The 17549-nt window shown below is 37.5% G+C and overlaps 1 protein-coding gene across 2 annotated transcripts in view; it reads left to right on the top strand.

Annotated features, from left to right (window-relative positions):
- Nucleotides 1–1161: 1161 nt before the first annotated feature.
- LOC127662422 (ena/VASP-like protein) overlaps nt 1162–17549 on the top strand; it is a 46252-nt gene continuing 29864 nt past the window's right edge. Inside the window, exon 1 of one of the 2 annotated variants that reach the window (XM_052153584.1) lies at nt 1162–1567. In XM_052153584.1, the coding sequence (XP_052009544.1) occupies nt 1413–1567 (155 nt within the window). In that variant the 5' untranslated portion in view covers nt 1162–1412. Of the gene's footprint in view, nt 1568–5259; nt 5480–17549 lie in introns of those variants that run through there. The other variant, XM_052153586.1, reaches the window with a different exon arrangement.

Below are 17549 nucleotides of genomic sequence, written 5' to 3'. Positions count from 1 at the left end.
AGAAGAATGTGAATTGCCAAAAACAAAAGAAGAACTCCTAGGATTGAAGAGAATGCATAGGGTGCTTCTCATTTCTTAAATTAAAATCCTCATTTCCTCGCTCCTCCGTCTTCGATACCGTGACCAGGACACCTATCAAAGTCTGCCATTATGAAAAAAGTATAAATTTTCGAAATGCACCATGAGAAGGTGCAGACCTTGGAAAGAAGCTTATCGAGGGTGCTTGAGCGAGGAGGCACTGGTATAATAACCGGTGCATCCGATGCAGGAGACTTTTTGGTGGAAGCACCTGACGTACGTATAAATTCTTCTGCCCCTTCACACCTTATTATTCTAGTTTCACCTTTGTGGTTTAAATAAACCATAATTGTCACATACTTCAACAGCGCATCTTGAATTATTTGGATTTATTATTAATAAACAATTAGCTGTGCAAAAACATGCTCTGATGTCATGCTTGAGGACAAGGACTTTCCATTTTACAAATACATCTTGCTTCGATTCTTCCATCCCATTTTCTTTCCTACCATCTTTCCTCATTTCCCAAGAGAGTGGAGCAAGGAAACAAAATGAGGATGCACAATTTCAGAAATAAGAAGCATTTGGAGAAAGTGGATATTTATAGAACAAAAAAGACATAAATATTGATCTGTTTCTCACCCACACCTATTATATCGCTTCTGAAGATATGGATTTAACCACTGGAGTCATATGGATTACATTTATGCTGCCTTTATGTGCTTTTTGGAACTTCAGGCCTCCATTAATTTGCATTGTTTGTGTTAAGCAAAAGAAAGAAAGTCATACACATCTGTGATGCATGAGTGTGAGTAAATGATGAGAGAATTACAATTTTGGGGTAAACTATTCCTTTATTATGCAAAGGTTGTTTTCCTTTTACTCTTTGATACACATGATAGGCTAACCTGATATAGCTCATGTAGTCATAAACACAACCCACCATTAAAAAAAGTAATGTGTTTATGTCTGTTTATACAACGAAAACCAAATGAGCATGACTGACATGAAGACGAGAAATGGCAATTCGAATGTGTCTGGGCCAACCCAATAAGGCAGGGCATCTCATAAGAGATTGCAGTACCTCATTATCTCCACCAGTATTCGCTCTTGTGCATGTTGGTTTCACACTATTCCGTTAAGCTTCAGGCTCATTGTCAGAACACGGAGGAAAATGGCAACTCCAATTCAGATCGATGTTATAGGCGCGACCATGGCATGAGCTGAGCATGGCATGTGTTTTCATTCAGCTGCGATGACAGAGAGCGATATGCTTTTCAGCTTTAGACACATCTGCATTGCTTCTTCTCCACGGACCGACTGTGCATCGATGGATGAGCATTAAGCATTCAGGCTGACCATTGTGATATGGAATAGTGCACGTGCAGTTTTGTATGCACACTGAAAAATATTTTTATGCACCGATAGGTTTAAATATAGCGGCTCGCCTTAGTCTCTCTATCGCTCTCTCTCTCTCTCTCTCTCTTAAAAATATTTTTCAATTATTTATTACATCCATCGATTCGTGGGAATACCATCGGAAAATGAGGTAAGCAGCCCAATGTGTTGACACTGCATTTATAAACATACTTAATACATTGATAATAGGCCGATACTTGTATTTATATATACATTTAGATATTATAAAGCACTTGACACTGTTAATTACAGATATTGGAGTGTATCTCAAAACCTACAGTAGTGAGCTCACTACCTAGTCAGCATTTTTGGGCATCATAATCATCAATCGATCGATGATTACCAAAAATGCTGTCTAGGTAGGCAGCTCACTGGGATTTGAGACACAACCTTTAACGCTCTATCTGAGGCCTTTATGAGTGAGCTGACAGCACTGGGGTATTCAGTGTGCTGATACACAGAGCATTGATGACAACTTTAATACAACTGTATGTTAAGTATATCTGGACGTGTGACATGACGGGCCCCAGATGAAATCATGAAAATGGGCCTCTTGGTATAAAAATTGTCATAACTTTAAAATATCCATTAAAAAAAAGCACTATACTGTATAGTTCAGTAGATTATTAGCATAGATTAGTAGAATATTCAATAGCTTTTTTCCTAACATGAAGATGTTAGGTTAAAATGTACATGCATGCATGAGGGAATATGTGTATTTAAGATGCTGTGATGAGTCACAATTGTATCGCCTTATTTTGATCATCTTTCAACCTTTTTCTAGAAGTACAAATAAACCAATGTCTTAATTAATATTATGTAATGGAAACTGCATGTTAATTACTGGGTAACAACTGGGTCAAATCTATGATCTGTTTTAAATTTTAAAAGTTTTAAGTTTTAATGTTTTTAGTTTAGTTTTTTTTTTAAGCCACACATATTTTTAAGTAGATTCGCCTGAAATCACTATAACGTGTAAGAAAGTGACAGGCCTGCTCATTAAAAATATGAAAATTCTGTCATACTTACACAGATGTTGTTACTAACCTGTATAACTTCCTTTGGTTGAACACAATAGGAGATGTTAGGCATAATGACAGCCTCAGTCACCATTTACATTCATTACATCATTCTTTCATATACAACAAAAGGGAATGGTGACTGAGGCTGTCATTCTGCCTAACATCTCCTTTATTGTTTCATGGAAGTTATACAGGTTTGGTACAACATGAGTGAGTGAGTAAATGTAAATGATCTTTCATTTTAGGGTGAACTATCCCTTTAAGATATGAAACACAAATGCTCTTGCAGACTGAGTGTATCATCATAAGTACCAATAAGTTTGTCGTTAGCTTCATATGAGTGCATTTATTCTGCAACATTCAAGCGTCACTGAGGTCTGCTGCATGTGCCTGCTTTCCCTTTCCTTTATTCTCTTTCTGTCTGGCCTAAAAGGAAGTCTTAAATTGTGCTGGACCAGGTGACGTTCTCACCAACAGGAAACTGGAATGGAATGATTTATTCAACTCTTGACTCCTAGAGCAAAAGTCTGTAATTCCCAGTGTAGGCTATTTTTAGCAGTAGTGCTCCATCTTGTTTAGTTTAAGGCATTCACTCCCCTATCGACCATATGTATTGAGTGGTCAAAATTGTTCTGTAGAGCTCTTTACACACACTGAACATTGGGAGCTGTTGCCCAATAAGTTGAGCTGTGCTGTTGTGAAGTAGCACACAAGAATTGTGTATGTTCTCTGTGTATTTGTGTGCACGTAGATGTGCACTGAATGTTACAAGTACAATCGAAGTTCTAGTTGTCGATGAATTTAGTATTAGACTCTTTTTCAATAAGCACAAAATGTTATATGACCATTCGCATTGCTGCTAGGTTAATTGTCTGGATCTTTTGCATTTTCATTTTTATTGACTTGCAAGCAAAAGAGGGAATTTCCTTGAAGTGTTTCCCTCGGTGTAATTTCACTGATACCCTGGAGATGTAAAATCCAGCTGTCATGATTCATTTAGTTTTTCATGAATCAGGTAGGTTGTCTGCCAGAATAAAGACCTTTTTACCACTATGTGGTACAGTGTTTTATTTACATTTATTGAGCTACACTATACGGTATATGCTCTCTTAAAAGTGACATTTTCAGAAAGAATTAAACATCAAAATCTCACCTTCACGATCTTTTGCAGCGATGTTATTTGTCCTTCTTAAAAAAAACTATTGTTCTTTTTGGACCATATAACCACAAAGGTTTCCAAACAATTGGCTATTTAAAAATATATGTTCCTCACACGCAAAAAGGCTTTACACATTTCAATTTTATAACAAAATTTCATGAAACTGAATTGTGTATTTTTTAACAAAATTATATTAATGAAACTTAAAATATTTCATTTTTTAATTTTATTTAGTTAAAGATTACTGGATTAAATTTGATGGAATTTTGTTATGAAATTGAATTGCTTAAATCTTAAAATAAATTTTCAGAGCAGCTGCAATGTGTTTAAGAGGATAATTTTGTCATCATTTGTTCACTCTCATGTAGTTCAAAACCCGTATTATTTTCTTTACGTGGAACTAAGGATTTTCATGATCGATTGACGTAGAAATTTACGATCAGTTAATCGTTTCATTTTTTTCTCCCCTTTTTCCTTTCCATTTGGAATGCCCAATTCCCAATGCGCTCTAAGTCCTTGTGGTGACGTAGTGACTTGCCTCAATCTTGCCTCTGCTTCTGAGGACGTCAATCTGCACATTTTATTAAGTGGCTTACTGAGCATGTTTCTGCGGAGATGTTGTGCGTGTGGAAGCTTCATGCTATTCTCCGCTGCATCCACACACAACTCACCACATCCCACCAGAGCGAGAACCACATTATAGCGACCACGAGGAGGTTAACCCATGTGACTCTCCCTACCCTCCCTAGCAACCGGGCCAAATTGGTTGTTTAGGAGACCCAGCTGGAGTCACTCAGCACACCCTGGATTCAAACTTGCGACTCCAGGGGCGGTAGTCAACTTAATCGATTACTTGGTAACATTAATACCACAAAATGCACATGGAGGACTCCAAATAATATGTGCATGTAGCCGACTGCAATAATTTAAATTAATAAAAATTTTTTTTTAACAATTTAATAAAAAATACATTTTATTGAAGTGTAAACAGAGACAATACAGTCCAGAACATTAACATAATTAAGAAAAATACAATTTCAGAGCTTTTGTGATGCCCTATTTGATTATCAATATGAACATCTATTTTAAAATAGTTTGAACTTATGAACATATTGTTCATGGTTGACTAAACAAGTTGGACTAAACACACTGTAAAAATTTTAACCTAAAAATGTGCTTTGTGTGGTAACATCTAAATTAATGAGAATAAATTTGCGATTCAACTCAGAAATGTGATTTAACATCCTGATTACATTAGGTTACACCAACAAAACTAATTTTTAAGCCTTAGGCTTAAGGCTTAAGGTAACAATGACAAGTTACCACTTTTAACATTGCAGTGTAATGTAAACTCATTAAATATATATATATATATATATGTGTGTGTGTGTGTATGTACATATGAACACGTGTTTAAGGATTTAAACAAGGACAAGGTTTTTTTCGATAGAATTATTCCTGTGCTTGAGACTCCTTTAAGGCACAGACCATCTTCCAATCCTATGAGTGGATAAGAATGGATGTGAGCAGAGCAAGGTGACTGGTCCATATGTGTCACATGATTCTGTCTGTCTCTCTCTCTTCTCTCTCTCTCTCTCTCTCTCTCTCTCTCTCTCTCTCTCTCTCTCTCTCCTCATTTCTCTCTCACACATTCCTCTTCTCTTCTCTTGCATTATTCTGTCACTGTATCTCACATGTGAGTGTGCTCTGTGTTTAACTTAGCTGAGAGGATGTGGAATGAAATATGCACACTGTTGTCCTCTGTTTCTTTCCCCCGGCTGTAAGGAATCTGTTTTTCCTTTCTCTCCTCTGTGTCTTCGGAGCTTCAACGTCCCAATATGTTTTCTTTTGATGACTATGGGTAAGAAGAATTTGTCCTCTTTGGTTTTCATTGTTATCCTGTTTTTGAGTTCCACTGTGGATTACTGGACTCCTTCTGTTCTTACTTCTTGATGGTTTAGAACATAGTCTGAGTGTTTTTAATATGCTATCTTTGTGGTTTTTTCCCACCAGCTGTTCCCTCAGTGGAATGAGCTGATTCATCTACAACAACATGCTTATGTTCAATAGCTTGAGTGCAGGAAACCCCAAACCGCTCAATGTTTGTCTGTTGAGTCACTTAGTATTTAGAGAAACATGGATTTGAATAAGAAACCAGGACACAGGATTTACATTTTCTGTCTATATTTTTTAGGTTTGATTTTTGCAGTATCAACAATCAACAGATTAGTTGATGTAGTGATATACTGTAGAAATATAGATGTTATGGAAGTGCATGTAGAATAAAAATGTAAACAGAAATATGCAGCTATTTCATGTTTTCTTTTTTTTTTTTTTTTTGGCTTCATAGGCTCATAAAACTGGAAAAGAAATGATTTAGCAAGAATAGTTTAAAGGAAATTAAAATATGATGTCCATGAATGGGAAAAACTGTGTGGTTGATCCAATTTGGCTGACTCGTGATCTCTTGTATTTGACCAGGGGGTAGTGCCAAACTTGTGGTACAACTTTTTTTCGAAGGCTGTATTTGGTTTGAAAGGCACCAGGCTGAAGAAACTGACAATGATCGACCAGTCTTTGAGGAAAATTCATGCTATTAGTGGCAGAAAACATGGCACAATGTATTAGGGATCATTGAACATTCCTTGAAAATTTGCTGGAACTATTCTGATTTTAACTGCTTCCTCTCTCTTACTTTCTGTAGCTATATTCTCTCTATATTTGTCCTTTACAAAGGGACTGTAACCTAATACAGGCCTATTTTTCTTCTTATGCTAGCACACTAATATTTTAAAGCGTTTTCCTTTAAGGATAAGGATTAGGCTAGTTAATACAATCAAATCAGGAGGTGGGGGAGGGGTGCTGGCCATTTGGTCACTTCTCTCTTTACCAAGGTAACTGTTTCCTAGCTAAATACTATCTAGTTTTTTTCTAGTCAAATGGAAGGGTGTTTCTAATGGGGTTTTTCCACTGCATGGTACAACTCGACTTGACTCGACTCTGCTCGCTTTTTGGGGGTTTTCCACTGTCAATAGTACCTGGTACCTGGTACTTTTTTAGTACCACCGAGGTTCCAAGCGACCCGAGCCAATACTAAATGTGACATCAAAATCCTGCAGAACACTGATTGGTCAGAGAAAATCGTCACTAGCAGCATCACTGGATTTAAAGTTAGCTACAGCGATAGCAGTATCATTTGTTCACGCGACTTTTGATTTGTAAAAAGAAATGGCTGTGCGCAAAACCAAGCCGTGGTCAATAAACGAGGTGCAGACGTTCCTCTCGTTAGCGATGAATGAAATGGCGCAAAACGAAAAAGTCTTTCAGGAAGTGTCTCAGCTGTTGGCCGCACACGGCTACCACCGGACCTACCAACAGTGTAAAAGTTGAAAAAAGAAAAACTTAAAAGTGACTACAGAACCATCAAGGAAAAGTGGAAGTGGTTCGACCAAATGGACACTATCTATACCAGCGAGCAATGGGAGTGAGAGTGTTGTTGGAGTCCATGATGGAGGATGGTACATTAACTTTATACTCTGCTTGAAAGCTTCACTTTATTTAGTTGACCAGCTACTGGAAAAATGGCTTCTAAAACGACCAGGCCAATTTAGCTGTTACACTTGTGTAAAATCACCATGCATCAACTGCTTTATGCAGAACAATGAGCTAGTAGCTAACAGCTAGTGGCCGTGTTATTGTTTATTATTCATTTAAGATGATGCCATGGCAGTAGAGGCAGCGCAACTATGACGATCAGCCTATAATCCCACCCACGTTTGAGGCGGCACTAAACAGCAGTGGAAAAGCAAACTCAGAAAAGTAAAGCAAGTAGAGTCGAGTCGAACCGTAACGTGCAGTGGAAAAGTGCCATAATTCTTGTTTTGCAGTTCCTTTGTCAATAGTAATCAAACCCTGATGTTTTTACCTGCTCTTTTAAAGACAAGGGGCATCAAGGAGCAATTGGTGGTGTTACCTAGTTGTTAAGGGATCTGGGCCATTAGGTTGCAGATTTGAACCCTGCAAGGGTCAATTCTGGTGCCAATCTCTGTTCCCTTCAGCACAGCACTTAACCTTAGCCACTGAACCTTAGCCTGGTGGCACTGTCCTAGGCTTTTCATATTAGGCATAGTTTATGTTTGTTTCACACTTGAGCCTAGTGCACACTGCACTACTCAAGCTCGTCTTCTTTGATGTTTTGAGTCTCAGATAAAAAGAGCAAGTGTACACTTGTAGCTTACACACTCCTGTGACAAACCCCAAACTTCACAAAGTTATTCAGTGTGTCTTTTATCAATATGCAGGGACACAGAGATGAGAAGCATGCACATTAGAAGTGCTGTTTCAGGCACTGGGTTACAGTAACTCTGAATTCTGTTCTAAACGTCATGTTTGCGAATAATAACTGTGTACCTTTTTTTAGCACTTTTTATGCTTTTACTTTTTTGAACTTTATTATCATTCAGTAAAACAGATGTAATAATGATGTAAAGTATGTTCTCATGAAATCATAGACTCTCCTCTCGAAATCCGTACACAAGTGGTCAAAAGAGACGACCTGGTGTAAAGGTGATGTTCCTCACTTGTATACTTGCGATTTGATCACCCAAAACATATCTGTGGGTTTGGGTTAGGGTTAGGTAAGAGACAGATGCAGTGGGTGTGGTGTCAGGCCTCGCATTTATTAGAAATAATAATAAACATAAATTATTCAAAAAAAGAGTATAAAGTGCCCATTGGGAAAAAGTGTCCAAAATAAAGGAGGATCTGGCACCTTTGTGGTGAATGGGGCTATGTAAAGGAAAGGTGGTGGAGAAAGGGTGAGGTCCAGGTATTATGGATGGGGTCATGCAGCTGCGAAGCACTCTACTACTTAATCTGGGCATGAGGGGCGACGGCTTTCTGTGTGGCACGGCATTCTGGCCCGCTGGCCGTGATATGTGTTCCAATCCCAGGTGTCAAATCTAATTTGCACCGGACCCTCCCCGAACTGTTCCTGGATCTGCGGGGACACCAGTGTGTGCACGCGAGGAGATAGAACAAGCATCCCAAGGAGAGGTGTGCTTTAGTTCTTATAGCAGTGGTGATGAGGCCTTATTTACATCAGATGCGTCTCATCATCCGCTTCCCAAACAAGGCTTATTAAATTGCACGTGTCCTCTTTCTTGCCCACTCCCCTTGTGAGCTTGGCTGAAGGATGTCCCTCAGAGGCGGGATGACGATGACGAGAGGGAGGGGCGAGTTTTTCCACCACAGCATCTTAACATCAGATTTACAAAGGTCCTCAGTCAGGGACGAAGGGTCATATAGTTGATACACCCAGTCTGCAATCAGTCGTGAAGTTTGTGCACCAGAAAGATGGAAAACAACACTGTGAGTTGCAGGGCGCCTGCAGTGTGTGCATGGCTTTAAATGTTTCAAAAGGAGTTAGCACAACTTTTAACCCTGTGTTATGAATTAGGGTTAAGTGTGAACATTGTGAAACATTACCCCAGGATTAAAAACCCATATGGCTTTCTTTCTTCTGCGGAACTCTAAAGGAAATGTTTTTAAGAATCTGAATCAGTTACCTCTATTCAATCCAATGGCAGTGCAAAGTGACTCTTCTAGAAGAAGTGAAGCTTCAAAAAGGATGCAAAAGTTTAATAAATGTAGCCCAGAACTTGCTTTGTTTTTGCTTTAAATAAGACAAGTTTTCGTGTGAAAATGTGATCGTGCAAGTGTTAAGCAAACAAGCTTCTCTCATTCACTCTCATGAACGCACAACTGACATCAGGATTTTCACTGAGTATTGACTTAAATTTCAGGTTGTTTTTAACAAAAACTATCAGATGTCTTCTGAAGACTTGGATACACGAGTCATTATGCATTTATTATGTTTGAAGCCATTGTATTGAACAGGGGGGAATCCCGCATCATTACAAATTCAGGCTTTCTGAAATCTTCCATTTTGACAGTTCTTTTCCCATCAGTACTGTTGAAAGCCACGCTTCTGTGATCAAATGCTGACTAAAGTCTTTTGCCAAGCATATCCTATGCCCTCCCTTTAAATGTGTGTTAAAGACAAGCTGTCCTTTCTTTGACCTGCCATGACATTTCTATTCAGTAGTAAATGTAAAGCTTTCATGTCTCTCATACCAAGTGCCTCTTGAACCATTCGCTTTGTGTGTGTGTGTGTGTGTGTGTGTGTGTGTGTGTGTGTGTGTGTGTGTGTGTGTACTAAATGTGCTGATACTGCTGGAGGCAAATAATGTCACAGTCAATGTGAGCATGCGCTTTTCTGTGGTACGTGATCGTTGCTACAAATAGTAAATTAAATGTGTGTGCCACACGGCAGCAGTAGCATTAGGAAGCGCTGTCTCATTTTCTCTGTCACAGCTGGGTGGGGGGTTGGGCATCATGAGGTTATCCCCCCCAGGGTCAAACAAAAACACACATCCACTCTCAGGCTGTCTCCTCATGGGGGAACATGATCCTGTATCAGCCGGGTGTTATTTAGTGGAGCCCTACTGTTGGCCACTCACTCATCTCATCTCTGACCCTGTTTGTATCCCTCACTTTGACTTTCTCTTTACATTCTCAAATCTACTGAGATCATACAAGTTTATGGATTGTCACGTGTGGAGTTTTTGAGGATATGAGAGGATTATGACATTTAAAAAAAAATGCTTATTTAATCTTGAATCGGCTCCCTGAGATGAATTAGATCTTGTTTAGTTAGAAGTACACATCTGTTGTAGTGTACAGTTCTGTTTTCTGAATATGTCAGCAGTGAATTGAAGCAGGTTTGGTTAGAGGTACACATCAGCCACAGTGCATTACTTGTCTGATTTGTGGATGTGTTTGAGAAATGGATGATCATTCCCACCAGTTCTACCTGCCGCAGAGCCACAGTGACTCTGGTCTTCATAAGAGTGGATGCAAAATCAGGTCAGTGTGATTTCATATTCACATCAGAAACTTATTGCAGGGATTTAAAACATCCAATGTTTGAATAACGTCTCAGAAGAAGTTTCTTCTGGCACAAAATCATTTGGATGCTTTATAGACTTTTTTTTTGCTTAGGCTCCTTATGTGAATCTTGAAAGAACTGAAAGAAAACTGTTCTATACAGCCTAACTCCTCATTGAAAATCTCTAAATTTATTCTGGGAAAAAAGTTTTAAGATTTAGAAAATTCAAATGAAAGAAAACATTATGCTGTAAGACGAATAATAAAATAAATAAAGTCTGCTCTATTACTAGGTTACTAATCAAATGTGCAAATTTGTGGCATTGACTATGTTTACCCCATGGTACAAAAGACCAGATGTTCTTGCTTCCATTGAAACACACAAGATGCTCTTTGGAACGTTCTCAAATCATGCTGGGATAACATAGATCATCAGGTTTTGTACAAACTTGTGGAGAACATGCAAGCTCCAATGCAGGAGTCATTCAATAAAAGAGGCACATATCAAATACTAAGAAATTCATGTTAATTTTTCAATTACATTTTCGCTCAAATTGATTATATGATTTGTAATGAACAAATGGTATTACATTTGAAAAATGCCTATTTGAAGCCTTAATATTTTATACCTAGCTAGTGTCAAAGGTTTATAGGACCTTTGTTCAAGAATATTATTTTGAAGAGATTTATGATTGCAAAATGAGTGATATTTTTTTGTATTGAGTTTTTTTATGTGGGAAGATGCTCTGTGAGGGCCCTTGTTTAATTTTTGCTGTTATTGAAGAAATCGATGCTTTAGGGTAGATGTTCATTTACGGTCCAGTGGCTTCCTTGAAAAGATGTAGTGAGTGTTTCTGTGGTTCTTCTTGTGATATGAAAAAAAATCCTTTAGACATTATCTATCTCTACATAAAAACCTTACATGACATGTATAGGTTTTATTTTTGTCTCAAAATTCCATATGTTTTGTCTCCCGTCATTAGCAAGATTACACTGAGTGAAAATATCTTAGAGAATGGTTGAAAGAAGGCTTTTTGGAAAAGCTTAGAGAGCTTAGAGAATGACAGATAATGCCACAGAGAACGTTTTGAATAAATCTAGCATTATAAACCTTGCAGCCCCTCTCTGTGGCTGAATCATTTAGCTAAGCACATAAGCACATTAATCCAGAGGCAAAAAGACCATTATGGCTATCAGCACTGCTTTCTATCATTTAGGCTGGTTTCTGTGTATAGATGTGGATTTTGGGGGAAGGTAAATTCGACATGCAACATTGAAGTTAAGTGCTTTGCTTAGGATCTGACACACATTTGTATTTGTGGCAGGTGGTCACATGGTTGGTTCTGCCATTGTTTTGCAAATGTCAATGGATGAATTACATTCAGGGTGTTGTTTGCATTTAATCATTATCATTATGGCCCTATACCATGCTCTGTTCTAATACTAGATTCTGATTGGCTGGATTGCTTGCAGTTCAAACTGAATTCAGCTTGTTTTGCACATATGGTGAGAGATTGAAATCGGGACCTATTACTAAATATGTCTTTCGCTGTCCAGCAAGGCGATGCATGATTTAAACTGAAAGGTATTGTGTATGTTATGTGCTGAAGTGCCTCCTATAGCCACTAGCTACTGTTCTTCCAGTCAAAGCTTGTGCTGCCAAAAATGTATGACAGCTGTAACTAAGCGTTGGGTGGTTCTTCGAATCCACGTCGTGCATTTAAAATAATTTAACACACACCTAGCTGTGGATTATCCCTTACTTATTCATACTTATAGTCTTTATAATTTGTTGGATAATGTAAAAAACTGTTTTTGCAATCTTTAAACCATGGACATATTAATATTGTTATATTTACACAAAAAAAATGTATCTAAATCACACACCCCGCTACTTCTTATCTGTTCTGTCAGTTGGCATGATTTGGCAGGTACAGGACAGACTTTGCAAGTAATCGGCATGACTTAGATAGCATGTGCTGAAACCAGTCAGATCATGCGTTGGTTGTTAATAGTGTAAATTGTAATCTCACAGTCTAATTGAAATCTTTCATGGCTGCTGTGTTATTGTATAGTCAAAAGAGTCTTAATAGTCACATTTAATCACACTGTAAAAAACATTTTTTGTCAGTAAACCTAAAAACTCTGCTTCATGTGGCAACATCTTAATTAACTGTTTTTATTCCATTTAAAACTGTTATTTAATCTGACTAAATTTACCTAACAAATTAGGTTACACCAACAAAAGCCATTTTTGATGGATTAGATCAAGAAGAAATAGATCTTTGACCTTTTTCAGTGAAACCTGACATATGGCTGAAAATCTTGGTTGATTGATAAAGTGTGCCTGCTATTTTTCTTTCTTTCTTTTTTCAGCAAGAACAGTATAGTTGAAAGTTTTGCAGCCTACCACTTTGTACTTTGAGAAATAGAAGAGACTAATTGCATTCCTATTTCTATTCCTAGATGCTCATTTTGATAGTCCTCAGTGCTCTAAGGTAGTATTGACTTTCATTTACTTACTCTTTGCTGAGATTCCTTTGTTGCAGGAAATGGTAAATCCTCATTCATTTAGATTGTGGCCAGGAATATACAGACCTTCCTGGAAGTCGGCCTGTAATCCAGCTCAGGCCCATGGAGCTCCCTGTGTTTTGGATGTGTATAGCCAGAGATTTAGCTTGGTTCCCACCCTTCCCAAAATTATAACTGGGTTACAAGCTAAAAAATGTCTCCCCGTTCCCTTAAAACTCTAATTTAATTCAGCTTTATCTTCCTACATTCTAATAAGAGGGGACTTCCATATTTTACTTGCATTACAGATGTTTTCAGGGCAGGCTTGCTACATGCCAAAAATAACCCCAGCTGTAATTTTGAGTGAGCTCCTGTTGAGTCTCAGTGTAACATATCTCTCATCCATGAAGATCTCACAGCGAGTGACTTGAATTTAATTATGCAAATACTCTATACCAGCAGAAATAGTGCCTGGTTAAACTGGATTGCAGGTGGTTAGTGAATAAGTTGCCAGTTTTGGTGCCAAAGTTCCTTTTTACAAATGTGGTGCAACAGTTTTTGTGAATTCTTCCCTATGTGTTTAGGTGATTACTCTTCTGTTTATTGGCATTAAAGACTTCCTGATGAGATAAACCAGAACACAACAATTGATATTGAATAGACAGTTAGTATGGTATCATAAGATTTGTGCATTGTTTTATTTTTATTTTTTGCAAAAGTGACAGTGAAGATCTTGTGGCCAGACATAAGCAGAGTAGGACCTTGTTTGGCCTTGAGCTGAGACAAAATATTTGATCTGAGACTAAATGACTCTGTATTGGAGGGAGTTTTGGTGTGTGGGGACTAGGTTCACTCAGGGTGTGATGCTGGCAGAAGCCAAGTGGGAAATGCTAGGCTTTTCACAGCTTTTATTAATTATGATGGCTTATCAAGTGAAATTCTGAAAACAGCTTCTCTCTCTCCCTCTTTTATTACTATAAGGAGCTCAAACAGTCTTAGCTGTGTCTTTCTTTTTTTCTCCTCAGAGTGTGTTTTCATTGCATCTTAGTTTTTTTTTTTTTTTATGAGAAATAATGCTGTGTTTTCTTACATTTCATTTGAGAAATGTTCTTTTTATGGATGTGATCAACCGATATGGGGTTTTTACTGGCCGATGCCGATATCCAGAGAGCAGGGTGGCCGATACAATGCAGACATATCAAACTATTGAATATAGTAAATAACAAAAAAAGAAAAAAGAGAGAGAATGAAATCTTATTTAGCATTTTATTTACTCAATTTCACACAAAAGTTTTAATTAGTAAATCTAAAGTATCTGCTCAAGTTGTGTGAGGTTGGTTTATTACATCTGTTCATGAGATTTTTGCATATTTGCAGATTGTATGTGATATTAGTTTTATGGATATTTGCCTTTTTATAATTTGAGAAGACTGTTAAAAGTTACAGGGATCTTTTAAGGAGAGAGAGGGAGAATGAAACAACCATGTCTGCCCTGACTCTGATATGCAGACTATTTAAATGAGAATATGATGCACACTGGCCTATTTTTGTAGAAACATGATGGCACGTAACAACAAAACGTGACTGGTTGTTTACTCAGTCACTTCATATGCAAGCAGCCAAATGTCAGCGCCCTCAAGAAACAATTTGTCCAAATGGGAAAATGTATCGGCCGATGCCAATAATTAAAAAAATTCTGAATATCGTCCGATTTATCGGCCTTTGCTATATATCGGTTGACAACTTCTATATTCAGAGTTAGAAACTTCTTACCATCCAGTGCAGTGTAGAAGTGCTATGCATTTTCAATTAGTAGATGCACTTACATGTCACGTATAACTAAATGTGATAAGATTAAAGTAGTCTAGAGCCCATGAAGCAATTCCATAATGAAAGGCAAATAATACTTATTATGCAAGAGTGTACAGTGTAATTTACAAACAGTGCAGTCTGACCTGTTCCAGTGTGTTCAGCAGACCCAGTCATATCTATCTGTCAGGCAATAGCTGTGACCATGACATTGCTTAGCAAGATTCATCTCACCTGTGATCTTCCCTATGGTAACACAGATAGATGATAACCCTTGTCATCAGAACATTTTTTTACTAGGGCTGTCAATCGTTCAATTTGAGTTAAATGAATTACACAATATGCCAATTAATCAAATTAATGAACAAATAATCACATATATCAATATTTGCTGAGAAAACCCCCCAAATGAAGATAAGAAGATGAGTAAAGCTTTGAATAGACATTACAAAAACATTTTTTAATTGTTTGTTCTATTTCAATATATTCTATCACTGGCCAACAGACTACAGCCATCCACATAAATTTTTCGCTCAAGTTTTTTAATCTGTTCGATGTAGACTGAAAGGGCCATTCACATACTCTATTTTTACACATGCATCAGATGGGTGTTTTTTGCCATTGCCACAGCTCTTGGTTAGTGTGGTTTGGCAAGGCACTGTAGTGCCTGTAGTAAAGGCCTGTAGTAAAGCCAACGGGATCACACGTGAAATCGTTGTTTATGGACATTGGAAATTACCCCATTCTGCCAAATCACTAACAAGTACTTTTGAATCAAAACAAGTGTGCTTACCTTTCCCTTTGGAGATACTGAGCTACCTTCAAAGTGAAGGTTCTGATCCCTAGGAAACCAGGAAGTAATAGTAAATGGTGAATGTGATTCAAAGGATGCATTTTCCCAGAAAAAAAAATATTTTTACTCCAATGATGGTTGGGTTTAGGGTTGGGGTTTGGGTTATTGGTAGAGTTAAAATAAGCACTCTTGCTGACTGTATTACATCATTTAAAACTTAAAATACAACTCGCTCTTGGCACCTTTGTGGACATTTAACCTGGAAACAGAACCTCGCACATGCTCATTCATTTAGCTCATTCATTTATTCATTTTCATTTTTACTCCAATGATGGTTGGGTTTAGGGTTGGGGTTTGGGTTATTGGTAGAGTTAAAATAAGCACTCTTGCTGACTGTATTACATCATTTAAAACTTAAAATACAACTCGCTCTTGGCACCTTTGTGGACATTTAACCTGGAAACAGAACCTCGCACATGCTCATTCATTTAGTAGCACTTCCAGCTTTGTCCTCTGGGTGCAGTGTGATCAGTGGTGTATTACAGCTGTGGCTGGGCTGACTGCATAGTCACAAAAATAATGCTTTGCAATGAAGTGTTACATAAAGCTTGAATTGCTCCAATTGTAGGAGCAATTCAAGAAGAACTAATCCCTTATTATGCAGTTTATATAGGCCTATGGGTTGGGGGCATGTGTAAATAAATGTTTAACATTATTTTTTATTTAAAATAATAACTAATAACATGTAAATAACATTGACTGCCCTAATGGTTACTGATGATATCTTTCAGTTTAGGTTACTGTGTCTGTCACTGGGTGTAAATTCAACAGGTTTAACAGTTTAACAATTTAACAGAACTCCTATGTCCATCTTGTAGTGTCCTTACAAGGTCAGACTCTTGTAGCCCTCAGCTTCACACACATACACACAAACACACTCTGACAGCCACACACGTTTACATGCACCCATGTACATTAGAGAGCATTCAGCTAATGGGGTCATGACTTGAAGGCCCAGGATAACTCTGTCCCTGATTGGTGCTTTATAGAGTAAAAGCATTAGTGAGTAGGAGCTCAGATCTATTGGATTCGACTCTCTGTGTATCCTCCTTTCAGCCATACGCCTGTTGGGCACATGAGCAGATGCACTCTGTGTGGACAACTGCAAAGTGAAAATATTGATCAAATGAAAATTATTGGTTAGTGTTTTTTCTAAACTTAATTAATATTTAATTAATAGTTTTTGAACAAAAATCCAAACTTCACTTTTCTGATTTTTAACCCTCTGGGCCACTTGCCTGCTAGGTTTCCATTGTAAGTCCATTACTGTATATAACTGGATCATGTGTTTATTTACCAACTGAAGGATATTTAGAGCTTCATATGTATCAAATCCAGAATTTTCCTTTAATGTTCCATATAATTCTGTGCCTTTAATCTGTGAAGGTCAGTTATTACCAATTTGTATAACACTTTTGTAATTTTGGTATGGTTTACAGAATGTAAACAAATAAGCATGATGAATATTGTTCTAATCGTACTTTTTTATAGAGCACCTTTGTATTTTATGTGGTTTAATTCACTGAACATTAAAACTCTGCTCAGGTTTTACTGTCCTCTTTAGTTCTGGGACAAACTATAAAGCATTTAAAGTTCTAAATGCCCCTCTCTGACTCTTATATTTATAGCTTGCTATTACAAGACATGTTGGTCTCATCAGGTGACCTTTTAGAAGATTTAGTTGGAAAGCCTTGGCATACTGATTCCATTTAATAATAATTATTCTCTTTATATATTTCACTATGAACAGTAATGAGACAATATAAGTTTTCCCATGTTTTTACACAAAAATAGTAACAGAGAGAGAGAG

Source organism: Xyrauchen texanus, chromosome 22 (assembly GCF_025860055.1).
Source record: "Xyrauchen texanus isolate HMW12.3.18 chromosome 22, RBS_HiC_50CHRs, whole genome shotgun sequence".
Taxonomy (NCBI): domain Eukaryota; kingdom Metazoa; phylum Chordata; class Actinopteri; order Cypriniformes; family Catostomidae; genus Xyrauchen; species Xyrauchen texanus.
Note: the sequence above shows the minus strand (reverse complement) of the source record. Positions and strands in the feature narration are given on the sequence as shown.